This window comes from Panthera uncia, assembly GCF_023721935.1.
Source record: "Panthera uncia isolate 11264 chromosome B3 unlocalized genomic scaffold, Puncia_PCG_1.0 HiC_scaffold_1, whole genome shotgun sequence".
NCBI classification, from domain to species: Eukaryota; Metazoa; Chordata; class Mammalia; order Carnivora; family Felidae; genus Panthera; species Panthera uncia.
In genome coordinates this window covers 120336557-120350332 of record NW_026057582.1, presented here as the reverse complement: position 1 = coordinate 120350332, position 13776 = coordinate 120336557, and the positions used below count along the sequence as shown (strand labels likewise).

The window sequence follows — 13776 nt, the reverse complement described above, 5'->3', positions numbered from 1 at the left end:
GCTTCTGCCCCAAGCTTGCATTGTTTGTAGGAGAACCTGCGTCATACCTTTATCTGTAGCCTTCCCTTAGGTATTAAGAATCCTGAAACCTTTCTTCGGACATTGGATTTGGTGGAACAGCAACCATGGTAAGATGTATATTAAGGCAGAAGGGTGAAAAGCTACTGGAAGGGCCTAACATAATAGTTTACCAGAGTGTGGGGTGTCTTTGTGTTCTTGATGTTAGAAACAAGAAATCAGTCTTTAGAGATGGCATCTCATTGTGTGGAATATCAACTGAAGAAGAGCTATGTCCCTTTTCCTATTTTAGTGATAAAATGATTTGGAAAACATCTTTTTTTTTTTTTTTTTAGTTTATATATTTGTTTTGAGAGAGAGAGAGAGAGAGAGAGAGAGAGAAAGCGAGCAAGCGAGAGGGCCATGCAGAGAGGGAGAGAGCATCCCAAACAGGCTCTGTACCGTCAGTGCAGAGCCCTACACAGGACTTGAACCCACAGACTGAGATCATCACCTGAGCTGAAGTTGTCCCTAAGCCACCCAGGCACCCTGGTTTGGAAAACATCTTAAGAGGGATCTTATATGTGAGAAAATACAGAAGAGAGTTTTGGTCATGATTTACATGATTTACAATAATAATGGACCATCCTGAAGATGGAGGACGCTTACTTAGGTTATAGTAGACATAAAATGGAGGGGGGGCACCTGGGTAGCTCAGTTGATAAAGCGACTGCCTGCGGCTCAGTTCATGATCTCGCAGTTTGTGAGTTCGAGCCCCGTGTCGGGCTTTGTTCTGACAGCTCAGAACCTGGAGCCTGCTTCAGATTCTGTGTCTCCCCTCTCTGTACCCCTCCCCTGCTCATGCTCTGTGTCTCTCCATCTCTCAATAATAAATAAACATTATTTTTTTTTAAATAAAGAAAATGGAGGGATTTAGGACATTAGGCTTAGGTAAATACACACACACAATTAGTCTGTCAAGAGATACAGCATCCTAATCAGGTTTGTGGTTCTATTAAAGTTTAGATAATTGAGAGCATGTATTCTGTTAAAGTTTAGATAGTTGAGAACATGTATTCTCAACAGGAAGGACATTCCAAGGCAGCAAGAGTTGATTTTGAGAAGTGGAAAGAATATTTGATTTTACAATGGCTTGTGGTGTTCCAAAGGACCACAGGATATAAATAGAGATACAATATTATCAACATTTTAAAATTTCAGTGGAGTGGGTGATTTAGGATAAAATTTGTAAAATTTTAGGGAGAGAAAGAGCACGTGTGTGCCCACAAGTGAGGGAGAGGCAGAGAGAATCTTTTTTTTTTTTAAGGTGTAAGAATTAGTGGCCTATTTTTTATTTATTGTTTATTTATTGAGAGAAGAGGGGGAGGGACAGAGCGAGAGAGAGAATCCCAAGCAAGCTCTGCTTAATCAGTGCAGAGCCCAGTGTGGGTCTCGGTGTCAAACTCACATACCGTGAGATCATAATCTGAGCAGAAATCTGGAGTCAGACACTTAACCAACTGAGCCACCCAGGTGCTCAGAGAGAGAGAGAGAGAATCTTTTTTTTTTTAAGTTTTTATTTATTTATTTTGAGAGAGAGAGTGCGAGCAAGTGGGGGACGGGAAGAGAGAGGGAGAGGGCGAGAACGCCAAGCAGGCTTCTCACTGACAATGCTAGGCTTGAACTCCCAAACCATGAGATCATGACATGAACTGAAGTCAGATACTTAACTGACTGAGTCACCCAGCTGCCCCATGATAAAAATATTTTTAAAAAGTGCCTTAGTAGGGTAAATGAAACCAAAACAAGCTTGAGAAACATTGATCCAAGTTCTGAGTAGGAGGAGATACAGGGTTTGATATAACTAGGACAGAGGCCTTTGGGGAACTAAATAGTGGTTTCTATTTGCATTGGGTTGATGGGAGTTGGAAAGTTTTTTTTGATGGAGGTAGCAATTTCCCACTGTTTGGATAGATATCTAGGGGAAAAGAAATAGTCCACAGGGTCAAGTGTTCTGAAGGAGGGTGGAATTTGGGATTCGAATTGGGAAAGGAGAGGAATCAGAATACTAAAAGGAAACTAGATTTGTGAATCTGATGAGGAAGAAATAGGATGATGGGAAACTGCATAGTCATTCTGAGAAGTAGAGGATTCCACAGAGTAGAGTTGACCTGGGTCTAAATTTGGTCCAGTATCTTGACTGTGAAGGTATTTTTGGAGAAAACATGGGAGGGAAAAGGTGTTAAGGAAACAAAGTTTGGATTGATATAGGAGTGGGGAAGAAATGGTGGGGAGGGTTATAAAGTAATTGCAGACAGCTTTTCTTACTCATTTCAGACTGTGGGAAAGAGCAGCAAGATGCTGCAACACATTGACTATAGAATGCGATGTATCCTGCAAGATGGCCGAATCTTCATTGGCACCTTTAAGGCTTTTGACAAGCATATGAACTTGATCCTCTGTGATTGTGATGAATTCAGAAAGATCAAGTAAGACCACTTTGGGTTTGGATAATGGGATATTGAGGGAGAGGATAATCGGAGTAAGGGATTATAGAGGGTAACTGAAGGAGGTAGGGTTAGTCTGTTGTCTAACCTCTTGGCCTAGAAGATCAGTCTCCCAGTCTTTTTTTTTTTTTAATGTTTATTTTTGAGAGAGAAAGAGAGACAGAGGATGAGCAGGGAAGGGGCAGAGAGAGAGACACAAAATCTGAAGCAGGGTCTAGGCTCTGAACTGTCAACACAGAGCCCGATGCAGGGCTTGAACTCATGAACCACGAAATCACTATGTGAGCCAAAGTTGGATGCATAACTGACTGAGCACCCAGGTGCCCCTACAGTCTCCCAGTCTTGAAGTCATTGTATTTACACTACTGTTTTAAGTTTGCAAACACAGTTATGAACTGAACTTAGAATAGAAGCGTACTGTATGAGCAGAGTATCAAGTTATATTTATTTAAAAAGTTAATAAATCTTATTAAGTTCTGTAGCATTCCTTTGGACTGAAGGGATCTTATGAATAACAATTTACTCTTCATGGTTGAGGAGTTATGATATGATTAGAATACTCTAGGCCAGATTTAACATTTGTTCAGCCAGCCTCTTTGCATGCACCTTGTTTTGTCAAAATCGTTATGTTCAGTGTTGACGTGGTGTCAATTCTTAACCCTCTTTACTTCTATTATATTTTTGAATTGCCCATTTAATTTCTTCAGGAATATCCTGTGTGCTTGTACCTTACCACATTAGGCTTTCCTCTTTGTACCTGTGACTAGGGAGCTTCCTTTCATAGAGCACTGTTGACCCTCTGCAATAAGATCACAAGAATTTGTGGATCTTAGTGGCATCCTATTTCCATTCAGTTGACTTTTCATTCAGAGTATTTGAGTTGGTATTTGTAATATCTCTGGACACTCAAGATGGCTTTGTTTTTTATCATGGGGCAGAACTGACAAGGTATCACTCTTGACTCTTGGCTTGATTTAATTTATTGCCACAGTCTATGATATACTATTCAGAATTTTAATTTGCCCACTTCACTTAGGTTTTATTAAAAATGAAGAAAAAGGTAGGTGATGCACACCTTCACCTGCCTGCTGTAGTCTGTTCCTGTCAGGCAAATTTGAATAGAATTCATAACATATGCTTTATCTTTCCCTTTTCATGTATTCTCAGTCTCCTTCCTGTGCAACAAGTAGGGTTATATCAGAAATTCTAAGATGGTGAATGTTTCAGTGTTATTTTTTTGTTTGTTTAATCTAAAATAAACCCTTATGACATTGATAAATACTGAAGGCATTTGATGAGAACTTTAGCCATATTAATTTTTCTGTTTAACATCTTTCACTAAGTTATGGGGATAATTTCACATGGATAATGCTTTAAATTGTGCATTTTTCTCTGTGATAGTACTCACAATTTTTGAATGATATTGTGTCAGTAGCTTTTAAGTATGTAGATTTTTGCTTCTGACCGTTGTGACTTTGTACAGAGTTTTGTTTTTTTTTTTAATTTTTAAGATTTCCCATGGTTATATAAGTGATATAAAGGCCAGGAATACAACAGTGTCTCTAATTCAAAGCCTGTTTTTTCTTTATCATTTGGTATGACCTCATTGTTCGTGTTCCCATTTTAGTTGTCTGTCACCCAGATTTACTTAGTTGAAAATGATTTAAAAAACATACTTCCCATCTTAACATGAAAACACATCTTTGAAAGTTTTAGCCATATCATTTTCATCTGAGTTTCATGAAGAAGAAATTAGTTTTGCTGTAGTATAACATTGAGGGAACATTCTGTAAATTTTTAATAGGAAAAGGGCTTTAACATTTACCCTTATATGTCAGTGAGTCTAGTGTTTTGTTTTTGCCTTTGTTTTGTCATAACTTAGTAATAGCATGAATATATTGCCATCAATTTTTGTCATGTGTATGTTATTAATGTGAAATGTAAATATTTTAGTGAGTGATCCCTAACTTACCTTACTAAAATTTGTTTCTGCTCTATAGGCCAAAGAATGCGAAGCAGCCAGAACGTGAAGAAAAGCGGGTTTTGGGTCTGGTGTTACTACGTGGGGAGAACTTGGTCTCCATGACAGTGGAAGGACCACCCCCGAAAGATGTAAGGAGTACATAGGGCAGGACAGAACATTAGTGTGGAAGGACATTACGTTATTTGAGATGATGCTAAATCAAGGTACAATGAGGCACAGTAAATAGTATACACTTGTTAAATAAAATGTGCCTAGCACTTAATGTCAGTTCTTACTTGTCTATATTTCGAGATTAAGGACTTTCTAAAGAGTTATTCTGTGGGTTGGGTACTGCCTAGATAAGGTTAGAAGTGTCTTATTTGTATTCACAGTTTGACAGATGTACATTTAATCTGCTGAATGCCTCGATGGTACACTTGTCTATTGCTGTGAATATAGAACTAATATAAGCTGGGTGGTAGGAAAAATGGTGGAAAGCAGTGATCTTTTAGGAATAAGATTATTGATAACTTTGGTAAATCATTTGATTTCAAACTAATTTTTCTTGTTTCAGACTGGCATTGCTCGGGTACCTCTTGCTGGAGCTGCAGGGGGTCCTGGGGTTGGCAGGGCAGCTGGCAGAGGAGTGCCAGCTGGTGTTCCAATTCCCCAGGCTCCTGCTGGATTAGCAGGCCCTGTCCGAGGGGTTGGGGGGCCATCCCAACAGGTGAGGAACTAGGAGGTTTTATATAATTGAGAGAAAGTGCCCAGAGGCAGAGTAGATTTAAAAGCCTGAGTGCACATCTTATGCTATGTAAGCAGCATATGCTATAGAGAGTGATGAAAGACAAATATACATTAGGAGGGGAAAAGATTAAAGAAAGCCACCTTGATAAGAGTTACTTACCAGTATTGGTAAGTAAAGAGAAATATGGCTGGGTAAACCAGAGTTGAGAAAATGTAAGAGGACTTACTAGATTAAAATAGGGCATGTTGGGTTTAAAGGAGGATGTGTTAGTGCCAAGATTTTTTTAATGAAAATAATGGAAGAAGTAAAAAAAACCCAACTATTATTTCATATTTAATAAGCTGTGGTATTCACCATTTATTTTGTATGTGAATAATGAGAGGATGCGCCTTACCTTTACTATATCTGACCATGCCTCCTCAGGTAATGACTCCACAGGGAAGAGGCACTGTAGCAGCAGCTGCAGTTGCTGCTACTGCCAGCATTGCTGGAGCCCCAACTCAGTACCCACCAGGACGGGGGACCCCACCCACTCCTGTGGGCCGAGCAACACCACCTCCAGGTAAGGAATCCTAAGGAAGTAAGAGAATTTGGTTCTCAGATATATATAGGTGTTTTGTGAAAACATTGTATCATCTTGAGGAAGTGATAACTAAAAATACCATAAGAAGATACTGAACAAAGAACCAGCCCTTTAAGTACCTCACTAGTTGCTTGGAGTATATTTCCTACTTTTAAACAATACTTTTTAATGAAAAGCTGTGGACTCTTGTGTTGAGGATGGCTTATGTGGTAATGGTCCAGGAGAAATTCTTCAACTCTCTGCTTAATATTTAGGCCCATTTCTTTAAATACTATTTTGTGTTTTATTTTGTGTTATTTGCTGAGTTCATTTATGAGGCCTTTATTTCTGCCATTTTTCTTTTCTAGGCATTATGGCTCCTCCACCTGGTATGAGACCACCCATGGGCCCACCAATTGGGCTTCCCCCTGCTCGAGGGACGCCAATAGGCATGCCCCCTCCAGGAATGAGACCCCCACCACCAGGAATTAGAGGTGAGTGGTTATACTTCTGCACAGTGGTGCCAGCCGGGCCCTTGAATATTTATATGATGTTTTTCTAATGGTCCCATGGAACTTTGCTTTTTTTTTTTCCAGGTCCACCTCCCCCTGGAATGCGTCCACCAAGACCCTAGGATACTATTGGTCCTTCTTAAGTCACTTTTTTCCCTGCAATGTCTCTTGTGAAACTGTGTAGAGTGTTTGTGAGCTTTTGTTCCCTCTTTGCTGCATTAATATTAGCTAATAAAATGCACAGAGCAATTAAACTGCAAGGTACTGCTGTATGTTGTACATTTTTTTTTGCCTGTTGACTTTGTTGAGGTCAGAATGAAGACTGGGATTTTTCTGGTCTTAAAGTTATTATGGATGAGGTGAATTCTGTTAAGCAATGCATTTAAATAATTTTCTCTTTAATTCTTAAGATAAAATGGTTGTGATACCTGATTAAGCTTCCCAGATTTCACTTTGTGCATTGACTGATACCTGTCAGTAACCTTGACACAAGAAAACTCTTGACCGGGGTTTAAGTGACTGGGCTAAGACTTACACATGGCCTCCTCCACTTTAATGTGCCATACATACCTGAAGGGAAGAAGGGATGGAATTAAAGGCCTTGTAAGGCCACCTATGGAAGGAAACTGTGGTACTAAATCAGACTTTGTTCATTAAATCAAAGGATTTGGATTGGAGATACTACTTTTCTTGGAAGTTTACCTCAGTTGATCAGCTTTTGTAGTGTTTTTGTGCTTTGCGTGATCAGAGTAGGTGATGTGATTCTGGAATAATCATCACAACTTACCAGTAAGTATTTACTTACACATTGTTAAAACTAGAGGAGATTTCATATTTGAGATAGGTTGTTACTTAAAATAAAGGCGACTTTATACCCTAAAATGTCATTGACACTATTGAGCACAAATTATATCCAACTGTATCACTTAGTGATATACTGTTAAGTGTTTAAAAGAGTGGACAGTCTCTTCCAGTTAGATAATTAAGGGATGCTCACATATGTAGGTAAAGATTGAGTTGGTTATGCAACAGTGAAGTCACTTTTAAAAGGAAGAGGAAGGAGGTTTTTAGGTTTTACTGCTAACTTTTCAACTAGGTAATGAATCAGTCCTTATTGATTGTAGGAGTTAGCTTATAAAATACTAGTTAAATATTGATATTAACTCCTTAATAACTTAAGACTGGTAGATTGGGGGTGCCTGGGTGGCTCAGTCAGTTAAGCGTTTGACTTCGGCATAGGTCATGATCTCACGGTTCTTGAGTTCAAGCCCCACATCGGGCTCTGTGCTGACAGCTCAGAGCCTGGAGCCTGCTTCAAATTCTGTGTTTCCCTCTCTCTCTGGCCCTTCCCCTCTTGAGCTCTGTCTCTCTGTCTCTCAAAAATAAACATTAAAAAAATTAAAAAAAAATACTGGTAGATTGGTTGTGCCTTCTCATTTGATTTTACCAACAGAGGTTGTATGCATGTCACCATTTCCATCTTTGATTTTTTTTAATTTTTTTAAAGATTTTATTTTTATGTAATGTCTGTGCCCAATATGGGGCTCCAAATCATGACCCTGAGATCAAGAGCAGTCCTATCTATGCTTTACCTAGTAAGCCAGCCAGGTGCCCCCCTGTTTCCATCTTTTAAATCATGGCCTTTAAACCAGTAGCCTCCCAAGGAAAAGGGACCCTCAAAATTACTGCAGTTAATGTCATCAAATTTATATTGTCTCTCCCAGGGTAGTGTTTAGTATTAATGGACACTATCAGGTAGGGAACATAAAGTAGCCAGGTCTTACTTGGTTTAGGAGATGTACAATACAGATATGATACTTAAGAGATTGTGAATGTTACAAAGAAACATCTTGGTTACAGAACCCCAGGCAAAGTACTTTATCTGGGTCTCTGGAGGCAAGCCATTCTGTTAAGATAAAATTTATTGTGATATAGTTGATAGATAGCTTTTGTTCTAAGAGTTTTGTGGGTGGTATGCAAAGAGCTTTGTTTTCTTTGCACTTGACTCTGGACCAAATTTTGAATAATTTGTGGTACTTTCTCTGTTTTGGAGGAAAACTTTGCTATCTGGGTAGATCTGCTGACATGGATGGCTCTTAGATTTTGACATGAGTGATTGTGCACCATATACAAAGAAAACCTGTTCTCTAATATCTCCTTAAGTAATGATGATGGCGTCTTTTGCAAGTTAGAGGTGAGTGAAAAGAACTCTAGATTCTGCAAGATGTTTTCTTCTAATGGGTATTTTGATTTGGTTATAATGTACTCTGCCTAGAACTTCTTGAATTATTTGATAACCTTGATCGTGGAACATAAATTGAAAAAATACTTAGCATAGATATATAATTGCATGTTAAGTGTAAAATATGGATCTTTTGCTATGGATTGCTAGATCTAAGCTTCTACCAAGAGTTCCAATGGAACACATAATACCATAAAAGTTTTCAAACTTCCATGGCAGTAAATACTTGACCCTTAGGATTTTTCGATTGTGCTTTCAAATTAGTTGTACGTTATATCTAAAACACAATTGGGCAGTGACTTCTTGATTTCCTGGTCACATTTATTAACAGTAACTTCATAAATATGTATGCATTGCATATCAATATAAGTTTTCATTGTGGTTTAAATTACAGTTTCAAATAGAGTTCTGGGATTTAATAGTTCTGCTTTCTTAAATCTTTGTTTTTAAGTTATTTGTAGTATTCTGTGTTTATGCTATGATAGGTAAACTGGACTTAGTATAACTATAAAAAGTAATGTTGCTTCCTCCTTCCTTTGTAAACTCATTGCTCTTTAATCATGTCAAATTTTAGAAGTTCTGTACATTTTTGTCAGCTTCATTAATATATAATTGATCAAGAATATCGTGTAATTTTAAGATATACTACATGATGGTTTGCTGTACGTTTACATTGTGAAAAGATTACTACAATAAGATAAGTTATACATCCATCACTTTATACAGCTACCATTTCTTTTTTGTGTTTGTGTGGTGAGATCATTTAAGATGTACTCGGAAAATTTCAAATATTATAATACGTTGTTAACAATGGTCCCCATGTTGTACATTAGATCCCTAGAATTTACCCATCTTATAATTAAAAGTCTATACCTTTGGGGTGCCTGGGTGGCTCAGTCGGTTAAGTGTCCGACTTCGGCTCAGGTCATGATCTCGTGTTCCATGAGTTCGAGCCCCGCGTCGGGCTCTGTGCTGACCGCTCAGAGCCTGGAGCCTGTTTCAGATTCTGTATCTCCCTCTCTCTCTGACCCTGCCCCGTTCATGCTCTGTCTCTCTCTGTCTCAAAAATAAATAAACGTTAAAAATAAATAAATAAATAAATAAATAAATAAATAAATAAATAAATAAAAGTCTATACCTTTGATCAATATCTTCCCATTCTTTATACCCATAGGCCCCTGGCAACCACCATTATATTCTGTTTCTAAGAGTTTAACTTTCTCAGGTTTCACATATAGATGATATCAGAAGTCTTGTAATTTTTGTAAACCTGTTTTATTTTTTGTAGGTCTTAACTTATAGTAGAATAATATAAGTAATTTATGGAATTATGTGATAATAGTAATGCTTGCGTAGAATTTTCATAATCTGATTTTAAAGATTAGGAAAAACACTATTGTTCTTTTTGCAAATAAAACTTAATGATTTTATCTATTAGATCATATAAAGTTTTAAAATACATGTTACCCAGTTGATAACACATTGCCAGATTGTTACTTCTCTTTGCATTTCAGTCCCATTGGGACTGGCTATTCATTTAATAAATCTCAATATTTGAATTATATTAAATAAGTAAAGCAAGTCATGTTATCATGGGTTTTTGTATTGCAGTTTTTTCAGTCTTATGAAGTGCCCTTTTGTCCACATAGTTGATGACTCTGAAAGGAGGAGAGAATTTAACCACTCAGTTTTCTGACATGTCACTGTGGATCCTACCCAGTAGTTTCTCAAGGATGCTTAAAACCGTATTAGCTGCATTTAGGACAAACGTAAACCACTACAGGTAAACTAATCTTTTAAAGAAAAGTAATAGTGCATTACAGAGGCCTTGGCTAGGTTCATGATGACACAGGACCTTGTCTGAACATAATGATTTTAAAATTTGAGCTTAAATGACACTCTGAAATCTAGTCAATGTGCCTCAGTAGACTTTACAGAGAACATTATTTTCAATAGAAAATTTTGGCTTACTGTGCAAACTTTGAATACTTAGAAATGGCAGGTGTAGCAGTATACTTTGCCAGTTCCTTAGACATCCTTTTTTTTAAATGTTTATACATATTCTGAGCTCATTATTTTTTCCCTTTTTTTAAAACATATATGCTGTTGAAAGCAAAAAAGGAAGCTCATCCTTAGATCCCAGAAGGTACATGCATATGCTGAGTGGAAGCAAGGACATGTAAAGGGAGACTACTACTTCTTGGATCACACATTGGATGACAGAGATGTTTAAGTGATGATGTCCAGGAAAATGGGGAACTAATATTTATGGAAAATATATTATGAAATACAGTGAGTATGGTAAGTGTCTTCAAATGGACACCATTGGTGTTTGAGGACAAGTTTTTAGTTTTTCTTTAGTTGTCTGCAATGATCAATGGGTATAGAGCCTATCACATAGTAGATGTTTAAGAAATGTCAGAATTAACTATTTTTTTTTAATTTTAGGGTGCAAGTTTTTAGATTCATTATAGTTCCTTCCATATAGTGTAATGTCTGTGATTATAATCTACGCCTATCTAATATGTATCTCCATAGCTTACCAGTGAAGTAGTTAGTTTTTCCTAAATAGGAGCCAGTCAAAACTATTTGCTGTGTCTTGGGTCTTGTTTTAGTGAAGCTAGGTACCTTGTCATAAAGTTTACTTTTCAGTCATTTTTGGTTAAAAAAAAAAAAAAGGAAATTAAAAAAAATTCTGTTTGATTTTACAGGGATAAGAAGATCTCTTTCTTAGTGAGATGATGAAGGGCCAATAAGAGAAATATTTGAAATCCATTTCCAAGGATATGTTTGTTCTATATGTGAATGTTGATTTACAGCTTCAGGTGTTAATGCAGCAAGTCCATCTCCGCCAAATGTGAGTAGGCTGTATAGGCTGTATAGGACAGCTACAGTATACTTCATTCAACTTCTCAAATGATAGATGAAGAGACCTCAAGGGACTTTTTCCTTATACTAAAAGGCATGTGGCATTTTGGCCTTGGTATCCTCTGGTGACAGGAATGTAGACTGAAAGAAACAGTTCCACTAGTTTGTTCTGCATTCCGTTTCACCTCAGTTTGTCTCTGGAATCCATGTTGCTAACATCATGTATTTGTTGTTGTTTATAATTGTCAAGTTAGCTAACATACAGTGTATACAGTATAGTCTTGGCTTCAGGAGTAGATTCTTGTGATTCATCACTTACATACAACACCCAGTGCTCATTCTAACAAGTGCCCTCCTCAATGCCCATTACCCATTTTCCCCAGCTTCCCAAGCCCCCATCCTCATCAACCCTCAGTTTGTCCTCTGTGTTTAAGAGTCTCTTATGATTTGCTTTTTGCCTATAATTTAGGAAGCTCTAATGTGGAATAGAAATGGTTAGTGGAAGACTTGACTGGGTTAATTTTCTTTGGTGAGCAAGATTAATCTTAAAAAGTAGATGAGGCAGCCAAGACTCAAGAAAAAGCCTCTTAGATCAACCAGATGTTTGACTTTGAATTATTTTTGATAGATTTACATCTGGTGACGATAATACAATGAGCTAGAGGGATTAGATATCTGTACATCTGAATTCATTGGACTATCTGTTCCCATGTTACATAAAATTTATTTGTACTGCTATTTACAGAATTTTTCCCCCTTTTTAAATTTTTATTTTAATTCCAGTTAGTTAACATATAGGATAATATTAGATTAATTCCAGTTAGTTAACATATAGGATAATATTAGATTCTGGTATACAATGTTGTGATACAGCATTTCCATACATCACTAAGGGCTCACAAATGCAGTCCTGAATTCTCCTCAGCTGTTTAACCTATACTCCCACCCGCCTCCCCTGTGCTGTGATAGCAGAAATAAAGTTAAAAAGTACAGTTCTTGATATTAGTAATTTTATTGTCTATTAGGAAACCTATATCAGGAAAAGCAGTGTCTGCTATATTCTTTCCATGATATAATTTTGATTATATTACCATACCAATTTGGTTTGTTGTATCCAAGATCTTAGAGCTCCTTCAGAATCATCAGTGCCGTGTAGACTTTTTACTGGAGTTTGTGTTTCATCAGTTTGATCTGTCTTAATTTTATTTGACCATTTACATTGATTCTCACTTGACTCGAATATTTTGAGTTAATATTTTGAGACCCAATGTGGTCTAGGTCCTTAAAATATTTGAATATTTCATTTTTCAGTTTGGATGATATGCTTGTAGAAGTGGATCATAAGCTATTTAGTTCTAAGACAGCAAAGATCTTGATATAATTCTGGCACATTCTTGGAGTTTTATTGTCTTTAATTTTTCCCCATATTTTCACCTTAACTCTGTGAGGGTTGAATTATATTGCTATTATTTAACTTACATTGTTACATAAAGTTGATCATCATTCTCCTAAGCTAAAAGATATTGCATTATTAGAGATGTACTGTCTGAAGGTATTAATCCTTTTACAGAGTTGTAGTAGTTGTTGGGAAAGACCTTGACTGGATTTATGATGAGTTATGTTTACTGAGTATGATGAAGTGAAACTCAGTGTGAGTACTCTGAAGTCCAGCCTAAGTGTCAACCCATATACTTAGGACATAAATATTCTGAAAATAAGTTCTTGCACTGTAAATTTTGCAAGATATTTTGAGCAATATTGTGCATATTAGGGAGAATGGAACTGTAGGTTTTTCCAGTGAACTAAAGAGAGGTGGATTCTAAATTCCACTACTGCAGTTTCCTTTTGTAGAGTTATCTTCTGTGTTTGTAGCATTTGTATATCTCACCTTTGTCTTTTTCATTATGAGTTTCAAGTGATGAATTTAAGAGTAAAAACTTGGTAGCTACTATGATGCTTTTTTCTTTATATTACATACTACTATAATCATTTAGTTCCAACCTCATACCTGTTTCCTGAGAGCATGTCCCTAAGCTATGAGGCAGCTCCAAGTACAACATGAATAAGAAATTGCTAGTTTGTTGTTGAGATACTGATTTGGTCTAAAATAAGACTTGTGTTTTCAGCAGAATGCTAAAGATACATTGAGATGAATTACTTTATTTTTGTGTGTGTGCACACTTTATTTTCTTAATTTATTTTTTAATTTACATCCAAGTTAGCATATAGTGCAACAGTGATTTCAAGAGTAGATTACTTAATGCCCCTTACCCATTTAACCCATCCCTCCTCTCAGAATCCCTCCAGCAACCCTGTTTGTTCTTTAAGAGTCTCTTATGTTTTGTCCCCTTCCCTGTATTTATATAATTTTTGCTTC

General features: G+C 36.9%; 1 protein-coding gene and 2 non-coding genes across 3 annotated transcripts; all 3 read left to right on the top strand.

Annotated features, from left to right (window-relative positions):
- The first annotated feature begins 38 nt into the window (after positions 1 to 38).
- SNRPN (small nuclear ribonucleoprotein polypeptide N) lies at positions 39 to 6549 on the top strand. The gene is made up of 7 exons (XM_049613955.1): positions 39 to 128; positions 2335 to 2486; positions 4505 to 4616; positions 5042 to 5194; positions 5639 to 5777; positions 6146 to 6271; positions 6374 to 6549. Exons 1-7 carry the CDS (start codon positions 126 to 128, stop codon positions 6409 to 6411), a joined length of 723 nt encoding a protein of 240 aa, XP_049469912.1. The 5' UTR covers positions 39 to 125; the 3' UTR covers positions 6412 to 6549.
- Positions 6550 to 10366: 3817 nt separating this feature from the next.
- Positions 10367 to 10439, top strand: LOC125910636 (small nucleolar RNA SNORD107). Its single transcript, XR_007454130.1, has one exon. It is a non-coding gene; the product is annotated as a small nucleolar RNA SNORD107 (small nucleolar RNA).
- Positions 10440 to 13001: 2562 nt separating this feature from the next.
- Positions 13002 to 13068, top strand: LOC125910626 (small nucleolar RNA SNORD64). Its single transcript, XR_007454122.1, has one exon. It is a non-coding gene; the product is annotated as a small nucleolar RNA SNORD64 (small nucleolar RNA).
- The last annotated feature ends 708 nt before the right edge of the window (positions 13069 to 13776 follow it).

Bases quoted from the DNA above. Each gene is read 5' to 3' on its own strand.
- SNRPN (XM_049613955.1), top strand. The intron at 4,617-5,041 runs GTAAGGAGTACA...TTCTTGTTTCAG, and splicing joins AAGGACCACCCCCGAAAGAT to ACTGGCATTGCTCGGGTACC. The intron at 5,778-6,145 runs GTAAGGAATCCT...TTTCTTTTCTAG, and splicing joins CCGAGCAACACCACCTCCAG to GCATTATGGCTCCTCCACCT.